Below are 26,717 nucleotides of genomic sequence, written 5' to 3' on the forward strand. Positions count from 1 at the left end.
CCCTTCTGCAACCCTCAATATGTTTCCTGGAGTCCAGAGTCTCTCATGGTTTGTCTCCCTCTCTGATTTCTTCCCATTCAGTTTTCCCTATGGTCCTCTGCACTATTCCTTATATTCCACATTATTAGTGAAACCATATGATAATTGTCGTTCTCTGCTTGATTTATTTCACTTAGCATAATACCTTCCAGTTCCATCCATGTTAATGTAAATGGTAGGTATTCATCCTTTCTGACGGCTGAGTAATATTCCATTGTGTATATATATATACCACATCTTCTTTATCCATTCATCTGTTGAAGGACATCCAGACCACTTTCAAAATCGTTATCCCAGGAAGAAAATCCAAGGTCCATATGCATACAAGAAGACAACACACTTAAGTTCTATCACAGAAGCATTCCAGGACACCCCATCATCACAGAAGTCTGATTATCAGCACTGGTAGGTTGGAAAATGGTGGGAAGACACACTCCAGAGGTGACCAGAAGCTCCCCAGAGGAGGGAGTGTTAGGTTTTTTTTGTTTTTTGTTTTTTGTTTTAAAGATTTTATTTATTTGAGAGAGAGAGAGAGAGAGAGCACGAGAGGGGGAAGAGTCAGAGAGAGAAGCAGACTCCCCGCTGAGCGGGGAGCCCAATGCGGGACTCGATCCTGGATCATGACCAGGATCATGACCTGAGCCGAAGGCAGTCGCTTAACCAACTGAGCCACCCAGGCGCCCAGAAAGAGAGCACATGAGAGTGGGGAGGGTCAGAGGGAGAAGGAGACTCCCCGTGAGCAGGAAGCCTGATGCGGGACTCGATCACATGTCTCCAGGATCATGACCTGAGCCACAAGCAGTCACTTAACCAACTGAGCCACCCAGGCGCCCTCGTGTTAGTGTTTTGATGTCATCCCTAAAAGGATCGTCTGATATAGAGGCTTCTTGGGCAGAGAAGCCCTTCTGCTTGGTGAGGGAATCTGAGTCCACAGGGTTTTCAGTCTGAGCGAATGGGACTGTGGGCTCAGTGCTTTCTTATCCTGGGCTGCATTGGTTTTACTGGGTCTGAGACAGCTGTTAGTAACTTGCAGCTTTTACTGAGCTCTGGGAGGAAATTCAAGGATAAATGCTATTCTAAAACCCTCTCCTGGGCTTGTCGCAGGTATAATGTACATTAAGAGGACTATGTGTATCTGTAAAAACAGAAGTGTGGTCATTCAGTTTCCTCTCACAGAGAGATGTTTTCAATCTCCTTCATTTGAAGGAGTTAGGAACATGTAGAAGGACCGTTATTTTTCAGTTGGGATTAAAATAACTTCTATTTCTTTAGAGCAAAAACTCAACATAGCACTTTCTAGCAAATCGGAGAAAATAAACCTCAGAAACAGGCTATCAGCCTAAACTGACCCCACTTTTTACTTATAGCTCTGAAACATTTCACATCACTTCTCCAACCCTCCTGAAATTAACTTCCATGTCATTTAAGTCTCTGAAAAGAATGTTCCCTTTGTTATTGTTCAGTTCTAAAGTCTCTTTCTGAAAACCAAAACATTCAGAATTTTCCCTGGCTGCTCTGCCATCAATATCCTTTCTTCCCGGTCCTCAGAAAGCAGCCTCATGGCACAGAACCCCTGCTGTTCTACATTCCTTCTATGTATGACCCCTCTCCCATCACTGTCTATTCTCCTGCTCCAAATGAGAGACTGCATATCTAGGATATGAACTGTAAGTGACTATTAGGTTGTTTGTTGAAAATAATTGTGAAAATGGCCTTCAGTTATGTTATAATTATTTTCCTTCTTGGTCTGAATGTTTTGTTTTTTTCCTCAGATCCATAGCTGCATTTCACTTATTGATCAAGTGAATCTCCCAGAAGGAATCAACTTTGAATTCAAACTGAACTTTGAATTTGAATCAACTTTTCAGGTCTAAAGCGAACTCTCATATTGCAGCTTTTACTCAAATATCAAATATCTCTGGAAATGGAACTTCATGTTTCCTTCTGGAACAAGAACAACCAACCAAGTAACTTGACGGATTCAGTTCCGAGACTTTTTGTAAGATGTCTATGAACACACTGCCTAGTTCATAACAGTGGTTATGAACAGTGATACCGTCTTGAGAAAAGTGTCCTTTTTTAAAAAATTATCTTCTTAAAAACTTACATTGACAATGACTAAAGGGGCTCTTGTAAAAATCTCCCTTGAAAATCCTTAAATGAAAAAGAAAATATTTTAAAAATCACCTTCCTTCCCACCTATCACCCATCTCCCTCCCTTCTCTCTTCCTTCGTCCCTTACTCCCTCGCTTCCAATGAAGGATTATTTTTGCAAATTTTGCAAAATCAGAACCCAACTGCAAGAACAGTGTTACATATAAATTGAATTCACTTGGTTTATCTGGAAAATAATGCTTACATTTGTCAAACAAAATAGTTGCATTTTATTTTATTTTTTTTATTTTATTATGTTATGTTAGTCACCATACAATACATCATTAGTTTTTGATGTGGTGATCCACGATTCATTGTTGCATTTTAATCCCCAACTTAAATTTAGAAGAGTGATCTAAATGTTTGCCGCTCAAATGTTATACTTTCCAATCATACTTCCTGATCTGATGAGACTGAATCACATCTAACTCTAAATCATAATATTGGCAACCATTAACTGAGAGCTCATGTTCCCAGCACTGCGGGAAGTACTAATGTACAATATCCGCCTCAAACTTTACAATCTTGTGAAGTATTATCCCCATTTTAAAGATGAGACAACCAAAGCAAACAGAAGTTAAATATCTCACCTAAGACCACACCAACCAAAAGTGGGAGAAATGGGATTTTATAATATATTTTTAATTTCCTGAACCCCCCTGCAATTATAACAAAAGGTCAGTCCTCACCTTTCTCACATCGTAAAAAAAAAAAAAAAAAAAAATGCCAGAAGAAACCTAAAAACACGACAACAGATAATCAGGCTTAGATGAGGCCAGCATGACCTGGTGTTCCCATCTGGTGAACAAAGTAGGAGGCACTATATGCTCATATGTTCAGGTACCTTGGAAGGTGACTCACAGGAGGTTCCTTTGGATGACACAGCCAACATTAGTGTGCTGCAGCTCTTCAGAAATGTATTGGAAGATCTTTATAAAGCTATCCTTGTTGGGTCCGGGTGCAGTCAGTTCAAAACAAGGTCAGTGAAAAATGATTTCAAGAGCAGCTGTATAATGTGTGATGAATTCCATCATGTTCCACCAAAATGGAAAAATTCCTGACTACATAAACAAATATTTTCAGCTGTGTTATCATATTTAAGGGAAAATTTTAAAATTTCTCTTGGGAAATAAAAATATCTTCTTAATCAAATTTCTATCAATCAATTAAAAAGAGAAGCCCTGATGAGAAACTATAATCTGCTTCACCACCTACAATTGCTCTTCTAGAATCTTCCAGATCAATGAGAGACATCATGGCTCCTTTTATCATCACTTAGGGCAAGTAGGAGTTGTCTCAAAGAGACATAAGGCAAAAAAATGGAAGCTAACATATTGAAGGAAAACTACCCCAATTATCATTGAGAGAAAAGACTGAGTTGGCACATGATATGCAAGGAGACTTTTCTACTCCACTGTAATTCCTGCGGCAAGACACTGTGATTTTAGTAAAGTTTTGATTCTCAAAATAATGACCAGTAAGGTTTCTAAGAGAGGGGTCTAAGATCTGGCCATCTGTCAGAGCAAGTTTCACTAAAGGTGTGTTCTGACTTCAGCGAGATACCCCAACCCATATGCAATGAAAATTCCACTGCGGTTTTCTAGGAGCTGAGGCAGCTGTGTGTGATGTTCACGCCCTTCTCTAGAGAGAACAGATTCATGTCTCTTTCAACACTGAAGGCTATTTACTTATTTAATGAGCCACGAGGAACTCTGCTGTTTCTAAGACTTCCCCCAGGCCTCCCTCCACCTACAAAGGCTCTCCAGTACAACAGTGGATGTACCAGCACAAGTGGAAAAGGTTTGCCTGAGCACAAGGATCGGAGAGGATGAACAATAATAAAGGGAAACTGAAGGATGGAAAACCATACTGACAGAAGAGCTGTGACTAGTCAAGAACAGTTTGCTCTCAGCAGATTCCTGTCCTCCTTTCTCCCTTCTGGTGTCCATTTCCCAGGAGTCAGCTCCCACATGTTTGCAACGTGACTCATGACTAATGGTACAAGAAGTAGAAGGGGTTTGCAGTAAAGAGCTAGGTCTTTCCTCTTTGGTAGCTATCTAGGCTTCTACCCAACTTGGTTCTGCTTAGCTTACATGCTATGCCGATTTGGGAAAAATAAGGCAAACTAAATTTGAGCTGTGCTTTCAGTCTGAATTGCTGAACCACGTTTTCTGTAGGCTTAGGTGACAACAAAGCATGGTTTACTATTACTTACATGGTAATAAAGAAATGATCAAATTTCCCTCCCTTTTTGAGGCTTACTAAAGCTTAAAGCTAGGGATACTAGAAGAAGTTTTCTTTGATGGAAAAGACATTTGCTAACAGAAGTAGAAATGTTTTCCCCTGTTCACCGATGTCAGGCAATCAGTTAAGATCAGTTTGGGCATCTTTACATTCCCAGGCCTTTGTTTTTGAGAAAAGATCAAGCATTTTACATTCAGAAAATTGCTGCATCTTAGAAGTGTGACCTGAGCCAGAAGTACCAGAGTCCAGAAACAAGGCCAGCACATCTGTGCTGTGATTTCTCAGAGGACTCCCAGACACCCATGGAAATTGAAAGCTTAATTCTCTTTTTGCCCTGTGATGTTCTTCTGCCTCATGGTTCTCAGATTTGTGGTTTTTGTCTCTGAATCTCTCTCACTCAGGGTACCCAAGAGACCTACGCAGAGGATATAACATAATGACACTGTCAAAATTCTGTATAGCCAGAGTCCATCTAGTAAAATAGAATATTGTATTTCTGAAAGTAGTCAATTCCACTTGATTTTCTGGAAGGCACAAAACATTCATAATAGACTCAATTTTGCATTTTTTTTCCAAAGTGGGGGAAAGAACTACACAGAAGCAGATAGCCTGAGAAATAATCAGTATTCTACAGAACCCCAGTTCTGTAGAATTTACAGGGAATGCCTTCCCTCAGCAAGGCATAAATGGAAAATTTCAGGCTAATATTCCAAGACATTATCAAAAGAACTGACATGAGGAACTTGATATAAATAGTAATAATATACTGCGTGTATTGATGACTACAGCAACAATCATGGCCTACCAGTAGAATATCAATAAATTACCAAGTAAAGATTAAAAAAAAAAATCCTCCCATACCTCTGTCCTGTATCTGCCCTGATGGTCACTCTGGGTCCCGGTCTACCCCTGTCTACCTTCTCTACCAGTGAACACCTCTGGGGTCTCTCAAAAGACAAACTCCCACCTCTGCATTGAGACCATATCAGTATGTACCCAAGATGCTCCAGCATAACTCAAGGTTAGAACAACAGACTCTATGGCAATGTTATACAATGAGCATATTGAGAAGAAAGTGAGCCAAGACAATGGAACTACCTAGTGGCCAAGTGGTGAACAGGTGGTAAAAGAGAATAAGAACTTGCAGACCTAGAGTTTGGGTCAGCATTGAGTTAGGCTACTTCTCACATTATCAAATTAATAAAATTTTATTAAATTCAAACTCATCACTACCTCTGGGCATTTTAGGGACAGTGACTGATCTGGATCCTAAATCTACTTGCTTTAAATCACAAGAGCCTCTAGAATAGGAACAGTGTTCCCATAGAACATTCAGTATGCACAGAACACAATAAGGGCTAACCTAAACTTGGTTTTAGGTGATGCACTGAAGAACCAAGATATTTAGATGTGGGTCTGAGAAAATAAGCATATCATTTCTTATTGATTTCCAGACCCTAAGGTAATAGGTTTTTTTTTTCCTTTTTAAGTTTACCTCATTTGGAGACAATGTCCTTCCTCAGTGGACACAGAGGCTGAAGAGTCCAGAAAGCTAGGTGGTCTCTAAGCCCCTGCATCTGCCTTTTATTTTTTTTGGACAGGGTATCCATTAGAGATTGATTTTCAGATCAGTAGGTAACACTGCTTGGTTTTCACCTTCCCTGCTTCTCCTGTGAACTCAACTCATATCAAGAAGCTAATTAAAAGGAATCACACCCTAATAAAAAACTAATCGCTGATGCACAGCTCATCTGTCAGAAATTAAATAGTGGCCATTTGGCATAGCTGATCTAATAGATGAGCAAGATTCAGAAGAGAACTTCAGGAGAAAATGGTGATGAACCTGCCAGAACAGGGTAGAAAGACGTGTAAGATATGCTGCTGTGCCCCCAGCTGGCTGCTTCTCCCCTTAGCCATTCTTCTCTGTGAATTTACAGCCTCTCCTCTCTTTGCAGGGTCCCCAAAGGTGAGCATATAGGGGCTGCCTTGGGCCCTCTGCAATTGTCCTAGTTTGCTCCGCTCTTAGAATGTCCATCTTCTTTGCATACCTTCAATGAAGACGTCTATATAATACTCACAAATCTTGCTTCCACTTCTGATTCCTCTCCTCCATATTTAATACTGCATTTCCAAAACTTTCTGGATATCCACTGTCATCTCAAATTCATCGTATTCAGAACCAGACTCAAGATCATCAACTGATTTCCATTCCTTCCTTCCTTCCTTCCTTCCTCCCTCCTTCTATCCTCCATTTATTGGCACTATGGTAGGCCTGAGGCACAGATAAGGATAAGGCACTCCTTGACTTTAAGGAAGTCAGAGTTTGTTCCCAAATTGGAGAATCAAAATTAATGAGTCAGAAAGCATCTACGTGTCCTACCTCAACATCCTTATTTTGTATACAAGGCAACCAAAGCCAAGAGAGATCAAATGGCTTGTTTAAGGTCACACATGCTATTGGCAAAGCCGGGAATTAAACCCAAGACTCCTGATATGGTAATTTCCATCAAAGACATCATAATTCTCCCAGCCACTCTAGTTCAGATCTGAGGAGACACGTGTTACCATGTCACACCCTCAACAACCAATCACAAAGCACTTTAATAACTTTCTTTTGAATATCTCTCACATATGCCACTTCCTTTGGTTTCCAGCCATCAGCAGGCTGACCATCCAAGTCAGCGTGACCTTCACACATCACCCTCAACTTGCCAGCAGAGATGTTCAGTCTCCTTGGTACTTCCTGCACTAGCACAGTTCCCCTGCCTGACCTGCACCACCCTCCCAGCCCCAATCCACCCTCCTCCAATTTGATCCACTCATGTCTACCAAGATAATATTTCTAAAGCATCTGTACACATCATGTACCTGCTCCAAGCCCCACAGTGAGTCTCCAATATACTAGGGATGCTGTGTGGGAGAACAGGTCTGTGGTCATGGGGAAATACTGCTTGCACTCTATCCCCTGGAGAATCATTTTCTCTTGAACTGGTATTTCTCAAACTTATTTGACCACAGAACTTCCTTTTTTCAAGGAACACACATTAACCCCCCTCTGATCCAGTATGTGCAGAAGCGCACTGTGGGAAGCGGGAGCCTGCAGTCTGTAGTTCAACAGGTTGGCCAGGCAGCCCAAACTTCCTCTACTCACCTTCCCCTCCTTCCATGACTGCCTGACCCAGCAAAACTAGTCCATTCATTGTTATTTAATACTTTATTTTCACAATTTCTCCAACTAGAAATATCCTCCTTCCTTTCCACTTACTTAAATCTTCCTTCCTCCAAAATTCAATTCAGTTCTCATCTCTTCTATAAAAGTCCTTTCCCAGCTCTCTCATCCAAAACTACTGTAGCATTTATATACTTGTATCAGAAAACGAAAATCTCAACAGCAGAAAATGCATATAGCTCACATTTGCATCAAGAAGTTAATAAAATGGCAAAAATTTCCCTATCAAATAGCTTCAAATTAATTTACAAGGTAAGATTATATTACATTCTCAAGAACTGCATTTCTACAAAACCATTAGGATCTTGAAGGAGGGGAAAAAGGGAGATTTTACATTAATAAATAATTCACTGTTAATAACACTGAGTTCAGCTGTTTTGATTAGAATAAGGAGACACTAGGAAAGTTTCATGCCTTCATTTTCATTTTGCAAAAACTGTCAAGAACCGGCTAATGAATACTATGAGAAGAAAAGAGAATAGTGTACAGAAAAAACAAAATCATTACAGATGCCATAAACACCACTTATACTCTAAGTGAATATTATCCCCTTCCTGTTTCCAGTGATTTTTTTCACACAATATATACAAAATTAGTCTCATTTATTTAAAAGATACCACTTCTGTATATTCTTATTTTTAAAAGATTTTTCTTCCTAATGGTGAAAAGATGCCTTGTGATAATAACACCCAATTCAGTTCCTATCTAAAGTTCAAAAGCAATCATATTAAATGCCACATTTTAACATACATATATCTCCCTCATCTCCATAAGCAGCTTCAAGTTATGGAAGAGCTCATGAAGAGAAGGAAATCTGAGGTAACCCTAGTCTTTCAACTTCCTGAATTGAAAATGTACAAAACTCACCTGTGGGCCTCCCACCTCCTCCTGACCACCAATGTTTGCCATCCCAGAGCCATTCATTCCCAGAAAGCTATGACAAATAGGGCAGTAGTCATCAGCCTGGATCTCCCATACCAGCTGGGAAGAATCTTGGACCGTCTATACTCTGGACCTTACCAGCGTTGTCTAAGATTACCATGACTGATTGCTCCTCCCTTGCCTCTGTCCAACTCAGCCCTTGCTCGTTTGGACTTATAATGCCTTCTTAAACTTCTTAACATCTTCTGGCTTGACCTATTATCACAGGCAACTGTCCAATCCTCCCAAGACTATATGTTCATGTTGTTTTAACCTTTAACCATCATATCCGAGGATCCCTTTGCTCAAATGAGCCCTGGACAGATTCTGAGGTGAGAGAAAATTTAGCCTCAAGTCCTATCTCCAACCTTATTATCCCACATTAACCCTTTACTTCAAGCAAACTGATCCATTTCCGGAACCCTGAATTATCCATGCCATACACAACCCCCATTTTGTTTTTCAAAAGCCCTGTCCTGCAAGACCTAATTCAAGGCTCTGCTCCCAAGAAACCTTCTCTAATTTGGCCTATGATAATCACCTCAACATCTGAACTAGTATACTGACTGTCTTCACCAGAGATTCACACAGCAGGTCCTGCAAAACAATAGCCCCAAAGCATGTCTCCAAGGAGAAGGCTCTCTTGAAAATTATAATGCACATTATCATATTAAAAACTTAGACATCTTACAGCAAAGAAACCTTTCAAACAATATTGAACACCCTGTTTGTGAAACTTATTTTTCTGTGGAATCCCCTTCTATCTTCTATCCTTTAAAAAGTCTGGAAGTGCAGACATAAGGAAAACAGGTCTCCACAAGTCAGTGGCATTTCCCACCAGTGATCTTGCATTCTCATGTCCATGTGCCCATATCTTCTCTCCAAATGGTTTGAATAGTAACAATCCAGCAGCTCCAGTTAGCTTTGGGCTTTCTCCACTACTACTACTACTACGATGACTACTACTACTACTACTACTACTACTACTACTACTACGATGACTACTACTACTATTACTACTACTACTACTACTACTACGATGACTACTACTACTATTACTACTACTACTACTACTACGATGACTACTACTACTATTACTACTACTACTACTACGATGACTACTACTACTATTACTACTACTACTACGATGACTACTACTACTACTACTACTACTACGATGACTACTACTACTACGATGACTACTACTACTATTACTACTACTACTACTACTACTACTACGATGACTACTACTACTATTACTACTACTACTACTACTACTACTACTACTACGATGACTACTACTACTATTACTACTTCTTTTTTGAGAGCGAGCGAGCGAGAGCTAGCATGCACACGAGTGGAGGGGGAGGGGCAGAGGGAGAGAGAGAGAATCTTAAGCAGGATCTATGCTCAGCACAGAGCCCAGTGCAGAGCTGGATGTGGGGCTTGATCTCACAATCCTGAGATCATGACCTGAGCCAAAATCAAGAGTTGGACACTTCACCAACTGAGCCCCCAAGCACCCCAAGGCTTTCTCAACTTCTATTGCTATCTTCACCCTCCCATCATTCTATGCTTGCTACGTGTTAAGGTCAGGCACAGTGCCTAGCTCATAGTAAATATAGAAGGCATTAGCTACTTTCATTTTGAAGCAGTAGGGAATGTGGTCAAGAGCTGGGTCTGTGGAATCAGACCAACCCTGTTTTAGGTCTGGCCCAGCCCTCACCAGTGAGGTCGAGGACTTGTCTGTTTTGTTCACTTGTGCCTTGTACACATGGAGTCCCTAATATAGAACACACAGTCAGTAACTTTTTATTGAGTGAATTAAGCACAAAGCAGTGATTTTGCCCACGAGGGGAACGTGTAACAATGGCTGGAGACACTGTGGGCTGTCATAATTAGCAACTGGTGGCTAAAGGTCAGGGGTGCTGTTAAACATCCTACAATGTACAGGACAAAGAATTACCTAGCTTTAGAGGTCATCAGTGCAGAGGTTGAGAAAACCTGCCCTAGAGTCAGGCTGGTCAGGGATACATTTCTAAATGCAGACACTGTTTGGCTTGGAGCAAGTTACCGAATTTTTCTGTCTTAATTTCCTCATCTGTAGAATGCAGAACTGGTGATAGAAGGTTGTTGTAAGATAACATACATACAAATGAGATAAACTGAGTAACACACATGAGATGTGTTTAACACAGCAATTGGTGGGGAATGTGACCTGTGAGCATTCTTACCGTTAGCCTTCAGTCACTATCTCATACTGATATGAGGCCTTCAGCTGAAATCTTTATCCTCTCAGAACTCATTATCAATCCCAGAGTGAGTACTTTTATCAAAATAAGCCCTGCATCCCCACTTATGTTTACTGTATGGTCAGATTTTATTTATATGCTCACCAGGGGCTCAAGAGTGAAAATGTTACTCAAGAAGAGCATGCTGTCTGCCTGAACCAGCCTCCTCTGATTCTCAAAGGTGCGGGAGAGAATGGAAAGTTGTTCTCGGAGTGAAGGATCAATAATGCACTCTTCAAGAAGCTCATCAGTCTCATTCTTTTCCTCTTTGCTCAGATCATCACAGACCCTAAAGAAAAGACAGGAAATGAGATTTCTTTTGGTGTTCCCATGAAGAACACTGTAAAGGGCTCCCCCTTCAGTCCATCCTCCTGAAAGTGGTCTCGCCCATCACCCTTAGAGGGTCCCTTTTTGCCGAAAGCCTGTAACATACGAGCTGAATGAACTTGGACTTTAACCTCTCAAGAGCATCAGTTTGCTCAACTTTAGTCACTTCCTTCAACAAGCCCTCCTGGGCTTCCTGTTCTACTCAATGCTCATTTGCTTACTACTGAGCATTTATGTATATTTAGACAAATATTTTCTTTCAGATAATTATGTTTCCCAGGCTGCTTTTTAAATATTTAATATCTACCATGCCTCTCACACTAGAAAAACAATTTTATTTCTTTTTAAACTTACTTAGCCTTAATTCTTTCTTAGCTGTTAGTTACCTAGAGAACAGAATCTGGAACCAGCAAGGACTAGGCTGGGATACTGATTCTGCTATCATTTACTAGCTCTATGACTTTGAAGGTTCCTGAATTCTTAACAGCCTCAGTGCCTTCACCTGTACAATAGAGATAATAGGAGCTCCCCCATCATAAAGACGTGTTGAGGATAAAATGTGATCAAGGACCTGACAGTTCCTGGGACAGAGCAGGTACTCGATGAGTATTGTTTTCTCTCTGTGTCAACCACAGGCAACTACCAAGCTCTCAAGCTTATAAAATGCTCAAACCACACCTAAAGACACCTCATTTTTTTCTCTCCTTCTAGCTCTTAATATCCATTGTTATAAGTCAGAAAAGCAGCCTTCCCCAACCGTTTCCTCATTGTCCTCACCAAAGCTGTGTTCACATTACTCCTAGTACCTGTTACTTCATCTGCACTTTGAAGACTGGATTTTATCTCCTCCCAGGACACAGGACCATTTTCCCAGCATTTTGCTGATATTGCCAATGGTGACAGACAATTTATTCAGCTAACTGAGTGCTCAGTAAGAACTCTGGGTCACTGAATTCCTGTCCCAGCCCCAACTACTTTCTAAACGACTTCAGGCAGACTGTATGTTCAGCAATGCCAAACAACTTTTTTTTTTTCCTCAAAGATTTTATTCATTTATTTGACAAAGAGAGACACAGTGAAAGAGGGAACACAAGCGGGGGGGGTGGGAGAGGGAGAAGCAGACTCCCTGCTGAGCAGGGAGCCCCCATGCGGGGCTCAATCCAAGGACCCTGGGATCACGACCTGAGCGGAAGGCAGACGCTTAACGACTGAGCCACCCAGGCACCCCCAAACAGCTTTTTTTAATGACTTGGCATTCAGGGCCCTTTGGTCACAGAAGATAAAGAAGTCAAAGAAATGGGTTCAATGTGTTCTGTGTCCCAGGAAGAAAGCACCCTGTGCTTCCTTTTCACTGCTAGCTGGAAAGAAGCAGTGTCCAAGGTAACCAAAGCAGCCATCCTTCTACACTGCTTCACAGAGCGGGACAAATAAAGAGAAGTCAGTCCACAGAAAGAAAGGAAACCATGTGAGTGGAATTTATGATACCTACCTTTGGGAATATATCCTGAAGAAACAACCATGGATATAAACAATGACACAGCCAGAAAGATGTTCATCAAAGTGCTTGCAATAATACTAACAAATGTGGGTAAATTTGATGGGAGAGATTAAAGGATTATTTAAACAAATAATGGGAATCATAAACATTCCATTTCTTTAGGGAGTTAATGGGAGTGCGGTGTGGAAATAAAATGTCTTATATGGACAAGGATGATACACTGCATGAACTGATGAATATGATTGATTCAAACCTTACAAAAGAAAACAAAAGAGAATGATAAAAAAAAATAAAAAGAAAAAAAAGCAAAAGAGAATGAAACAAAAATCCCCAAATGCTCTTCTCCCACACTGCTGGGACTCATGAATCACTCACAGCTACATAATGCAAACGGGGTCATGATGCACTGTATGTCTTCCTCTTTGCCCTCTGATTAGACAACTGGAGCCATGGCTGAGAGTCTAAGAAGGGAACATGAGACACCTTGAGCTGAGCTGACTCCAAAAAGGGCTGCTATAAACCTCAGTCTATTGCTGGGCCATCTTGTCCTGCTGCTATTCATGGTCTCCTACATTCAGAGGTGCTTCTGTTTTACAGATGAGGAAACCTTTCATCAGAGAGCAGAACAACACACTAGCCCTCTCTCTCAGTAACCCATTTTACAAATGGTCTGGTAGCCACTTTCAGGCATCAAGTCCAGCCTGTGGATTATAATGAATGGGAAAGCCTTGTGTCTCAGGTACAGTAGCATTAGACCAGGAATGCTCCCTTATCTTGAGGTGCTAGAGACCCTGCTCCTTTGCAGCACCCCCAAGAAGTGTAACTGGATGCTGAGGAGATTAAAAACTTAGAGCTCTGGCCTTCAAGAGAGAAATACTCTCAGGACCACACTTGGCATGGAAAAGATGAAGTCATCCATCTTCAAATGGACCATGTGACCCTGGACACTGAGCAACTCAGTGATGACTATTCTAAAGTGAAGACTAGGTCTGCCTTCCTGTTTACCAAGTACCATCCAAGTCTTTAGATTCTTGTATCACCCTGGGGACGAGAAGGGACTCCCAAACACAGCTAAGATTAAATTTATTATTAGCCAGGTGTCAGGCTCAAAGCCCAATTAAAACTGATCTATCTAGAGAAAATGTCACTTCCTGCACCTGAATGTTGTGGAATAAATCCATGCTGACAACTTTGTGGGGGTTCCATGGAGGATTCTAGGAGTTCTTGTATAGAACAAATCTAGAATTGGAGCCAAATGCTATTAAAACAATGGCCATGACCTTCATGGAGAAATGGGAGCAAAAATCCTCAAAAGTCCATGCCATGTCTCTGAATATAATAAACTGTGGTAAGAATGAGTATGAAAGAATCTTGTAGGATGTTTCATAATCCTCAGGACAAGAGGGAAGAAGTAGAGAGAGATGAATGCACCTTCTTTTTCTAAAGAGATCAATTTCTCTGCAAGTCCCCAAAAAAATCAACAAAGAGAAAGACCCAAAAGATAATTTTTTAGAGGTCCCTATATCTCATTCTGAAGGTTTTAAAAAATGAAAAAACAAAAACAAAACTTAAAGCCCAAAACTTCTTCCTAGGGGGAGTGACATCTTCATTGTTAGAGTCTAGAGCCTGGGATTAGCCCAAGGACCTCAAATATGTACATATGTCCTAAGGTTTGTACCAACATGTTTTGGTTTGATAGGTAAAGAGTAAGTCATCCTTCTTGGAATGGAAATAATAAACTGCCAGAAAGGAACAGGGTTTCCTATTCCTGATTAAGGCTGGAATTCCTCCACAGAGAGAAGAGATATCCAAGTCTTGACTCAGGTCACATCATCAAGAAGCGGCAGGACAGGGGTGCCTGGGTGGCTCAGTCAGTTAAGTGTCTGACTCTGGGTTTCGGCTCAGATCATGATCTTGGGGTCCTGAGATTGAGTCCCACATCAGGGGCTCTGAGCTCAGTGAGGAGTGGGCTTGAGACTCTCTCTCCCTCTCCCTGTGCCCCTCCCCCCTGCACTTGATTTCTTAAATAAATAAATCGTTTAAAAAAAGATGCTGGAGGACAGAAACCCCAATGACTAGAATAGGGTCTTGAGGGTATCCATTAAAGTGAACAGCATTTTCAATGCGACCACTGAGCAACTTTCAGCTTCTGTAAAATGAATGCCTTAGGACGAGCTTTAAGTCATATTATAACTGGACAGCAGTGGGCAGACTCTTGAGTCTCACCTAAAAATCTACACTGAGGTTTTAAATCTTGGGTCCTTGGGGAGCTACAAAGGGAAACTTTATTCTCTCAAAGTATGCATGAGCCCATTTAGAACAGATCCTCTCTGTTCCAAGTTGAGGACCAAACTAAATGTTCAGTAAAAGGCAAACCTCCCTGTATCTGTCTTGCTTTTTGAGAGAATGGGCATTCCATGGCTAGTTATATCCAGTACAAGAATTCATGACGAATAACACGAACATCAATTTAAAAAAATACATTAAAAAATGAAAGTTATGGCATGGTTGGGGATATAACAAGGAACAAGAGAGGCATAAAACAGAAAAGACAACCTGGCCAAATAAGAAATTGGGCATAAATGGCCTATTTCCCCTCTAATTCTATTTCCCCTCTTACCCATCTGGCCCTAGGAAAGGTAGAGTTTGGAAAAGGTAAAGAGCAGTATATTCAATGACCTCTTCACTTAGATCAACCAATCCAGTTTGGAGAAACATGAATTGTGTTGCCATGTGTCACTCAAAGTGAAAATGGAAGTATTCTTATTTAGTCATCTGAACCCACTTTTCAAGTTCATTGTTTAATGGAGGGGCAAAATCCTAGATGATCAAAGTAGACTTCCAATCACAATTATGAAAATGCCATTCCATATTATTCCCTTGCTACAAAAAAAAATTGCTATAGGACCCAACAGAGCAAGAAAGATAGCAAAAGAAAGACAACATAAGAGAAAAGGAAGAATAAGCCCCAGGATAATATGAAAGAGATAAAAGGGTATGAGTATTGGGGGGGTGGTAAAGTAGAGGAATAAAAGAAAGAAATGTCTATCCAGGCATTGTTGAAATTATATTCTCTATCCCTGGCACCTCTGATAATAATGGGTTTAAGTTCTTCTTGAGTTTCACTGTTGAAATTAGCTTCCTTAAACACTTTTTGGACATTGGCGTGGCATCAGTCATGTGTTATACATACGGTCAAATGCACATAGTTGAAGGTAAAGCTAGCTTTCCTTCTGATAGTGTGTACCCATTCTCCCCAAAAGATTATGCCCACAGGACAAGCAGGATATTGAAACACTGTGTTTACTGGAGTTTCCCTTGTTTGTACCTGCTCTCCCATTTTATTTTTAAGCATGCTTGGGCCATTCTGATTGTTGGGACACTCGTGAATGGGGGAATCAGGACAGATGGAGCTGTGGATGAGCAGTTTCCTCTTGCCTTTTTGAACTACTGGTATTTCTATGCTATGAGGCAAACTGAAGTTTTTAGCAGGAAAGGCTTTTCTTTTCTCACTTTTTAAAGATGGCACAGTGGCAATCCAGTGATTAAAGCTCATTGTCTGAATGATAAAGCCTCTGGTCCACTGCGTCCTGCCATTGTCAAGGCTCCTTCTGATTCAATTAGGGACAGAACACTGGGGGATTTCTGCCTGGTTTCTGTGGACCTAAGACTTTTATTTTTATCACATACTAACTTGGTTTTAAACAAAGCTTTGAAGCTTCCCAGGGCTAATCTTTAATGAAAATGGAGAGGCAAATAAAAAAGGCTGAAATAAATTCTAATGAAAGCAGTGAAAGTGCTAATTCAGGGAGGGTGGAAGGAGATAAAAACGAAAATGGACTTTAAAAGAGGCAGGGATAGATTCAGTAAAAAGAAATATTCAAAATTTAACAGTGATGAGATTAGTTCAAAGAGTTTGGTTTGCCACTTCATTAATTTTCTCCACTGCCTGAAATATTTTAAAAAGTAGAAGATTAAAGATACCAACAAGAAATCATTATTAAATTATATGGTTAGCAGGGATTGAGCAAGGCTACTAAAGCTGAGAATATAAAAGCCATTATATCTAAGCCCTTCTTTTCCCTCATTCTTCATATTTTCTGGAAATATTTTCTCACTGAAAAAAAAATCCACACTGATTCCAATCCAAAAGAGATTATTTTTAGAAACTATGAAATCTGACCAATCTGATTAGGGTTGTGAAACAAAATACAGTCCTGTACGTTAGTTTTGAGAGACTAGTGAAAAATGATATATTTGGTCTTTAAAATCCAGGAGTTTAGCTATTAATAAATTATAACCAGGTTAATATTAACCGGGGATGGACAACACTGTGTTCCACATAGCTCAATTCAAGTTCTTTAAACGAAAAAAAGGAGCATCATACACCAGAACCAAGTTATAAAAGTCTGACCTTGTTTGAGTTGGTTAAAAACTTACCACAAAAGTCACAGATTTTTTTCATAATAACTGAGCTTTGAGTTCCCCCAAATTACAGCATATTGGTGATTTTTCTTACAAACCTATACTTTTCTCTGTCTTCCTCTTCCTGGGTAGCAAGTATCTTCCACTGGAAATGGGCAATGATGTTACTGCGGTTGTGAAGAGTCACAGTTCGTTGATTGGACAGAGATATGTAGGTTTTCTCAATGATCAAGGAATTCCTGTCCAGCCTTATATTCATGTCTATGGCAGCTCCATACAGAGATAAAAAGACTTTTTCACCTAGAAATTAACAAAGTACAAACACACTTTGAGATTTATTCTAGAATGACTACTTGGCTATCTTTTCCCCAAGGTGAAGTTATAGCACAAGCATTAGACATTTCATTATCCTCCCCCCTCCCCATCAATCCAGAGATCAGACATGATCAGAAAACTTAAATATTATGTTTGATGTAGTTATAGAGAATCAAACTATCTTACTTTGGTCACTGTAAAAATCACATAAAATATGAATTGTTATGGTGGGTGTTGCCTTTTCTTCTTTGTAATTTTTTTAAAGATTTTATTTATTTGAGAGAGACAGACACACACACACCCAGAGATAGAGAGCACAGGGAGAAGCAGAGGGAGAGGGGCAAGCACATTCTGCACTGAGTGCGGAGCCCAGTGTGGGGCTCCACCTCAGCACCCTGAGATCATGACCTGAGCCGAAACCAAGAGTCAGACACTTAACCGACTGAGCCACCCAGGTGCCCCTTCTTTGTAATATTTTTAAGTCCTACAGCCTGACCATGAGGGCACGTGAGTTCTAGAATTATAACCATATGTCTCCTCTTTATCCCAGGCATGAGTTGGCATTCTGATTCTTAAAGTAACTGTACCAAGTATATCTAAGACGAGCTGCTCAGCATGCAAGGATCTAAGTCCAATCAAAGGGGATCAGAAAGAAAGAATTAATAACTTCATTAGTTAAAAAAAAAACCACACAACTATTTAAAAGGAATCACTTCCTTCAACAGCAATTAAAACAAAAATCACACACTCACACATATCTAGGGAGTAGTTACATAGAAAGAAAACAAAATAGAAAGACCAAAGCTATGTGTAAATTTTTAAAAATTTAATGTTAAGAACACCTTTATTCAGCACAGTAATTTAAGTTCCTGATTTCATTCAAGATGCACCAATTCCCTTGATTCTAGGTAAAACATGAGGCCCCTTGGGCTTCCAAGGAGACACAAACGTATAAACTATGTTCTACCTGATTTCTGCAATGTCACAGCTGCTGCCTCACTTGGACATCAAAGTAGAAAAAGGAAATACTTAAATACAAGGAATGTCCTGTGGATCCGTGCTGTTGTAATTTTAATCAGAACCCAGAAAGCATAAGCACTTGTGCCTTATTTTTTAGCAAACATTTCTGCTCCACTCACCATTGTATTAACCAAGCAGGCACTTAGTAAATTAATAATGCTTTATACAGCTCAAACATCCTTTATGCTCCATCACTTTGAACACAGAAAAACTTTCCCCAAAATTTAAAGAAAAAGTAGGCATTTGACTCTAAAATTTTAAACTTTTCTGTAAAAATGTATAAAGTAAAATTTTCCCAAATACTATAAATGCATATACTGTGAAAATAAAATGTCTTCTCCCCTTCACTCAATCCTAGGCCAGCCTTTCAAAGGTAAGAGCTGTTAATATTTTCATGTACTCCCCTCCTAAATAAAAGTATGTACTCTTTCAACTTTTAAACTTTCTGATGAGCTAAATTTAATAATAAGTGAGAAATCATTGTTGTTCTAATTTGCATAGTCTTAGTTATGGATGATGTTGAACATCTTTTCATAGATTAAAGAATTTTAAAGACTTTTTTCTGTGAGATGCCTATTATAGCCTTTTTCATTTTCCTTTTGAGAAGTTTACCTTTTGCTTATTGATTTGTGAGACTTCTTTGATATTAAAAAATAAGCTCTGTCATTCATGTTGCAATTTTTCCTCCACTAGATATTTGAACTTCTCCATGACTTTTATTTTTCTGAATAAGTCTCTTTTCTCTTAGTCCTTATATAGTCTAATTCTTTCCTTTATGGCTTTTAAAAATAAGTTTATAGGGATGCCTGGGTGGCTCAGTCAGTTAAGTGTCTGCCTTTGGCTCAGGTCATGATCCCAGGGTCATGGGATCAAGTCCCTCATCGGGCTCCTTGCTCAGCGAGGAGCCTGCTTCTCCCTCTGCCTGCCACTACCCCTGCTTGTGCTTTCTCTCTCTCTCTAATAAATAAAATCTTTAAAAAATAAAAAATAAATAAAAATAAGTTTATATTTTTTTAAATTACATTTTTAACCTCAACTTCCATCTTCCCTTTAAAAGTAGCTCCTTTCTTAAAGAAACTAAGGCAACCATAAATAGGTCTGGCTCAACATACTATTTAAAATGAGACATAGGTAATGTTCTTTTTTTAGCAATGATAAAGTATGTTAATAGACTTTCCTGTTAAAATAACTTTAAAATCTGGACAAAATATGAACAAGCATCTTCTTAAAGTCACTTCAGAGCCATCGTGACAGTAAGGAACTATCAGCCCAAAAATTAAAGGAAAATAGGACCAAAGAGATCAGTGAGCATGGAAGAAAGTCTTGACCCAAGGATATGGTACTCTTGGCAATGCTGAGCTATCATTCCTGGGCAGGCAGGAGGGATGGCAATCAAAACCCTAAGTCTACAGAAAGGGGGGCTTAAAACAAACAAAAAGACTTTCTTCTCCACAACAAGCTTATCCTCAGAGGACTGCACCCTCAAGATGAGTTTGAATTAGAAGTAGATTAGCCCTAATTCAGAGTTAAATATTATGCTGGAATTGTCTATGATTGGAGAGAACTTCAGTCCTTGGATTTGGTGATCATGGACTGGTTTCACTCTCAGAAACCTAGCAGGAGCAACTCACTTCTCTTTGGAGGAAAGTACTTATATCCAAAGTTTCAAATTTTTCAACATTTTTAAAAATACACATCCAAACATAACCAGGCATGCCAAGAAACAAAACTCCATTTGTTTGAACCAGCAGATATAAGAAAAACAGAAACAGATTAACAAAGAATTATATACTAGAATCATCACATATAGATTGTAAACCAACTATGTCTAAAGAAACAAAGGATGACCTTGAAACTATATCCAAGGAGTGGGAAATCAAACAAAGATCTAGAAAAGTTGGAAAAGAGCCATACTAGGCTCTTATAGAAATAAAATAAAATCACCTAAATTTTTAAATCTCTATGAATAAGATTAATAAAATAATTTTAATAATTTTATGAAGAGATTAGCGAAATGGAACATGGTTCAGAAAACACAAAAGGCAATATGAAGAAATAAAAATATATGAAAAATGAACAATGGATGACTAAAATCCTAGGCAGATGGAGTGAGAAGGTATAAGTGTTTAATTGGAAACTTAGAAGGAAAGGAAAGATAAAATGAAGCAAAGACAGTATTTCAAGAGCTGATGGTTAAGAGTTTTCTAGTATTGATTGAAATCATCAGTTTACAATTCAAAAAGCCCAAATGATGTCAAGTGGAGAAATTAATATATGAATATATTGTAGTGAAACTAAAGAAAATCAAAGACAAAGAGTAAGTCCTAAAAGCAGTCAGAGGAAAAGACATATTATCTTCAAAGGACCCATGGTTAGAATTACAGCTAACTTTTCAACTGGAGCAATGGAAACTAAAAAAAATGGAATGGCTTCTTCACTGTGATGAAGGGGGAAAAATGTCAACCCTGAATTTATAGTTTTTTAGACTTTTTTTGTTTGTCTACAAACATCTTTGTTTTGTCTTCATTTTTAAGGATATTTTCAATAGGCAAAGGATTGTAAATTAGCCTTATTTTTCTTGAAGCACTTGAATAATATCACATTACTGTCTTACGGTTTCCATAATTTCAGCTGAAAAATTTGCCATCAGCATTATTAGTGTGCCATTTAAGTAATGTGTCTTTTTTTTTCTTCTGACTCCTTTTATGACATTCTTTTTGCTTTAGTTTCCAGCAGTATTTGAACTAACAAGGGTTTGCTGAGCTTTGTGAACTGTGAATTATTGTCATTATCCTTTGGGAACTGATAGAATTAAAACATAGTATAAAGTCTCAGTAATTAAGCCAGCATTAAAAGACTGATGGAATAGAATAAAAAGTCAAAAGAGGCCCAAATACATGCTAGAATTTATTATATTATAAAGGCAGCATCTCAAATCATTGGCATAACAATAAACTTTGTAAAAAAAAAATAAAAAGCACTACTGGGACAACTTGGTAACCATATGGAGAAACCTAACTCCCATCTAACAATAGAATAAATGCCAAATGAATAAAATATTTAAGTGTTCAATATGAAACCATAAAAGTAGAACAGTACACAGGAAAACTTCTTTGTAACTTTTGAGGGGAAAGTTTTCTAACCATGTTTCAAAATCCAGATTCCTCTAAAAAATATTAAGAAATGTGATTACATAAAAATGAAAAAAGAAATTTTGGGGTGCCTGGGTGGTTCAGTCAGTTAAGTGTCCGACTCTTGATCTCAGCTCAGGTCTTGGTCTCAGGGTTGTGAGTTCAGGCCCCACAGTGGGCTCCATGCTGGGCATGGAAACTTCTTTAAAAAAAAAGAAAAAAGAAATTTTGCATGCTGCAAAAATGTAAGTAAAAACAAAAGAAAAAGTGGCCAAAATATTTGCAACTCATATCTGAGACAAGGAATTAATTCCCCAAATATGTAAAGAAGTCTTAGAAATCAGTAAGACAATCCAGTACAAGAATGGGACAGAGTTGTAAGAAAAGAAATATATAGGCCCCCTATATGTGTTAAAAGATGCTCAACTTCTCTCATAATAAAAGTGACACAACTAAAGTTGTATTTATATAACATTCCCCCAAATACATTGGGTAGAACAAAAGTTTGAGAACGTAATCTGTTGCCAAGACTGTGGGGAGAAGGCCCTTTTATACATTGCCATGGGAATGCAAAATGGTACCATTTTTCCTCACTCATGGACTAAGTTTGGTGACACATTAAAATATCTATCAAGCTTACAAAACAACTTACCCTCTGGCCCACTTCTAGGAATTTATCCTGTAGATGAGTTAGAATAAGATCAGCAGAGTAGAAACAGCCAAAGTACCCACCAAGAGAAGACTGGCTAAATACTTTGTGTTACATCTAAAAGTGGAATGCCATGAAGGTATAAAAGTACAGGGTTATATGGAAAGATCTCCAGGATATATGATTAAGTGGAAAAAAGTAAGGTTTAGAACAATTCACATAGTATGCTATTTTTATGTAAGGAGGGAAAATAAGAATATGCATTCATGTTTGCATCTATGTGCATAAAAACACCAGAATAAAATAAGAGCTGGGTGGGGTGAATGAGGCAAAGTAGAAATGACACCTTTCAATGTATACTTTTAAGATATTGCTTTAAGTTTTGAACACATGAACACATTACTCATCCAAAACTTTAACATAAGAAAGGATTATAGGGTCTTCAGGGAAACATTGTAAAGCTGCCAGATAGCACTAGTAATGAGAGAAATATAAAACGAAATACCATCTCACAACCATCAGATTAACAAAAATCAAATAGTTTGGCAATGCTGTTTTGGAACTATATGGTAAGGATGTGGAAAAACAAGAATTTCCATATAGTGCTGATGAAAATACAAACTGGTACAACCACTTGACTAACCAATTTAGTTTCCAGTAAAGCTCAATATACACTTGCCCTATAACACTGCAATTGCACTTCTTAAAATCTCATACAGCTGCACAAGACATATACAGAGATACTCATTGTGGTATTGTTTCTAATAGCAGAATACTAGGAAGAACCTCCTAATATTCAATAGGAGAATAGATTATAGCATGTTCACATGCTGGAGCGTGTTGCATTAGTTAAAATGAATCAGAGCTATATGGGTGTATGTGTTTAGATCTTTAAAATGAAATGCTGAATCAAAAAGTCATGTTGGGAAATGGTATATACAGTATGATACCATTTATATCAAGTTTAAAACTACTCAAGCGGGGTGCCTGGGTGGCTCAGTCGGTTAAGTGGCTGAGTCTTGGTTTCAGCTTAGGTCATGATTTCATGGTCATGAGATCAAGCCTCAAGTATGGCTCCACACTCAGCGTGGAGTCTGCTTACCCCTCTCCTTCCCTCTCTGCTCCTCTCCCCGGGCCCTCGCTCACGCTGTGTCTCAAATAAATAAAACCTTTAAAAAGAAAAAAAAAACTACTTGAGACAATAACATGACTTATGGGTAGATAAATATGTAAAAATACCATAAAAATGAACCCAATACAGCTCCTCTGAGGACCAAGCCGTGGGAATTAGATCAGGATAAGTAATGAGATGACTTCAAATCTGTAATCAGTTTAGTTATCCATAAAATAAAACATCTGAAAGAAACGTGTATAGCAAAATGTTGAGATGTATTAAATATAATCGTGGTTGATTACATTATTTCTGTGCTTCTGTGGCTATTTGAAGTATTTCATTGTTTGAAAGTCTAATGAAGGAGAAAGATCCAAGGGCTTAGTTCATACAAATCTCAGGGTCAGAGGGACTAAAGTCATCAATTTGAGTTGCTCACTGCAAAACTGTTCCTTCCAGAAATACAGCAAAAGCCACTACACTCTTTTTGAAAACCATCTGATATTGATTTTTTTTCAATCCATCTTCCAAAAATCATCAGATCCACAAAGTAAAGGAAGCAATAACTCTTGTCTCCACAGCTTTAGGGACTTGCTTTGTACACCCATTCTCATGAAGACAACCTTAGAAAGGGCTCCTAACCCCTAGCTACTCAGAAAACTGGTAGGATGAAGGGATGTTATGCCTGCCAGAACAGACAAGTTTGCTGTTCCCCAGCATTGGCATTTTTGGGTCTCTTTGCAGGGCCTGTTCCCACTCGCCTTCCGATTTGGTTTCTGGGGTTGAATGTTACGATCCCAGTAGATGAATTTAGCCACTGTCATTTATAATGTCCTGGTAAAAATACGTTTTGTGGAAGTCTCATTAGCTTTTGTTAGTTTTGCTACTACGAATCAAGCAAAAAAAGAAATATGAAGAAAACTAAGTTTACAAAAAAAAAAATGAAGCTAGCTATACTGTGGTTTCAGTACTTTCAGACAACACAGGGCAATAAATAAAATATATGAGTGGAGCCATAGATTCTCTAGGAACTAGCAAGTTGGCGGAAAGAGTGTTTCTCATCTCTTGGTCACAGCAGGGTCAAATTCACCATGCAAGTGAACTGCTGAATCAAACTTCTTCAGAAGTGCTCTTTCTTTGACGGGTTCAGGAAACAACTTCTGAGACTTGCTTGGCTGAGCTTACCCAGCACATCAGTGGCAATGTCAAAGTCAGTATTCTCCATCTACAGGGAAGGCGGTGTAGGATTACAGAAAGTATGCTGGCCTTGGAGATGCCAAAAACCTGGGTTCAAGTTCCAGCTTTACTTAGGTGTATAGTCATTTAATGTCTCTGGGCCTCAGTTTACTCATCTCTAAAATAAAGGGTTTTATATAAATGCAGAGAACAATCTGCTGGCTCCAAGAGGTAAGGGGGGAGTGAAGTAAAGGGTATTAAGAGGTACAAACTTCCAGTTATAAAATCAGTCACAGGAATGAAAAGTACAGCAGAGAGAATATAGTCAATGATACCACAATAATTTTCTATGGTGACAGATGGCAACTACACTTGAGCATTTTGTAATGTATATAAATGCCAAATCATTACGTTGTATACCTGAAACTAATATAACACTGTATGTCAACTATACATCAAAAGTTTTTTTAAATAAAATAATGGAGTTAAGAGATGTCCTCTAATGTCCTTTTAAATACGAATATCTAATGACTCGAGTCTTCACCTGCTATGTAATTTATAGAAACCTCATTCCAACCTCCTAAACAATCCTTGACCATCCGTGCATCTAAACTTCTGCTATTCCCTATCCTAAGCTATGGAAGAAGAAATGAAGAAAAGGAAACTTGGTCAAGGACTGTTTCCATTGCCTCTGAAGCCATGTTAAAACATTTACTCTTTTACCATAACTATGTTTTGCTAGGTTTTCTAATTATAATAGCACACACTTATAATTAATCATAATAATCACACCATTGAAACAAAGCTTATGCAGGTAAGTCTGCACAGGTATATTCAGATACATATTATTTAGTAGTTTCAACTGTAAGATAACATATTGCACTTGATCTTAGCCAAAACCACTCAATTACTTACTATGTTCTATTTTGGTATTCCTTTATTGGCCTTTAGGAGAAAAAAAGAACTTCTTTATGGTTTATTAGAGTACAATATATAACTGACTATAAAGCTATCCTGTAAAGTACTAATATTATGATTACTTGTATCTTTAATAATACATCATGATGCCTTTGGGGGAAAAGAGCCTATTTGCCAACTTCTGACTCTGAATTGAAATATCTCCTCTTCAGTAAGAGACATAATACTTTAAAAATGCTGAGTAAGTGCAACAGCTCCATTTCCTGATTATGCCTGTGGTTAATGTCACCTCTAAGGTGACAGCAACCTCACCAGGCATGGAAAAAAAAACACTTCTATGCTCCTACTTCTAGGGTTCATTCAAGTAACCAAAGGTTTAGTATCTTTTTTCTTAAAGCCTGTTCTAAATACTAATATCTCCTTGAACCCCTAGATTAAAGTTTTTCACTACCCAGTTAAAAAGTGTAAAACTTAAGCAATTAACCATTTATCTGTCTTTCAAGAGTCAAACTATTTTCACATCTCAGTTTTATTGAAAATGATAGAATTAGTATACTCATCTGTTTTGTTTCTAGTTTTGTTTTATCTTGTTTTTAAGAATGTAATCTTGGGGCACCCGGGTGGCTCAGTCATTAAGCGTCTGCCTTCGGCTCAGGTCACGGTCCCAGGGTCCTGGGATCGAGCCCCACTTTGGGCTCCCTGCTCAGCGGGAAGCCTGCTTTTCCCTCTCCCATTCCCCCTGCTTCTGCTCCCTTTCTCACTGTGTCTCTGTCAAATAAATAAATAAAATCTTAAAAAAAATGTAATCTTGAGTAATTGTGTTCTTAATCTCTTCTGGAAGAATCAGTTTGTAAAAGGTATCAAGTTATTTCAGTTCTGCTCTTTTAGGATATAATAAAAAGGTAATGAAATCATTTCTGGGGTAACATCAATTCCCTAAACAAACTTGGTTTCACCACAAAAAGCCATATACGGAAGAAAGCACGGGAGAGTTATGGTTCAGGTAAATATTGATGAGTAAAATATTAGATATTGGTGAAATTTACACTCAACCTCCTTAATTCTAGAGCACTAGTTCAAACTCTGGTTAATTAAAAGAAGAATCTCCTAGCTGCATTTAATCAAGAATTTCTATACAATGGAGGACCAGCAACTGAAGGGCATAAACACAACTGTTAGAAATGTGATTGAGTGGGGTGCCTGGGTGGCTCAGTTGGTTAAGCGGCTGCCTTCAGCTCAGGTCATGATTCCAGGGTCCTGGGATCGAGC

The 26,717-nt window shown here is 38.8% G+C and overlaps 1 protein-coding gene across 2 annotated transcripts in view; it reads right to left on the reverse strand.

The window, feature by feature from the left end:
* Nucleotides 1-26,717, reverse strand: part of HYDIN (HYDIN axonemal central pair apparatus protein) — a 342,401-nt gene that overhangs the window by 239,770 nt on the left and 75,914 nt on the right. For both annotated transcript variants that reach the window (XM_027618048.1, XM_027618049.1), the window contains exons 8-9: nt 17,227-17,428; nt 10,984-11,167 (exon numbers count right to left, since the gene is read on the reverse strand). In XM_027618048.1, the coding sequence (XP_027473849.1) occupies nt 10,984-11,167; nt 17,227-17,428 (386 nt within the window). The remainder of the gene's footprint in view (nt 1-10,983; nt 11,168-17,226; nt 17,429-26,717) is intronic.

Source organism: Zalophus californianus, chromosome 17, assembly GCF_009762305.2.
Source record: "Zalophus californianus isolate mZalCal1 chromosome 17, mZalCal1.pri.v2, whole genome shotgun sequence".
Taxonomy (NCBI): Eukaryota; Metazoa; Chordata; class Mammalia; order Carnivora; family Otariidae; genus Zalophus; species Zalophus californianus.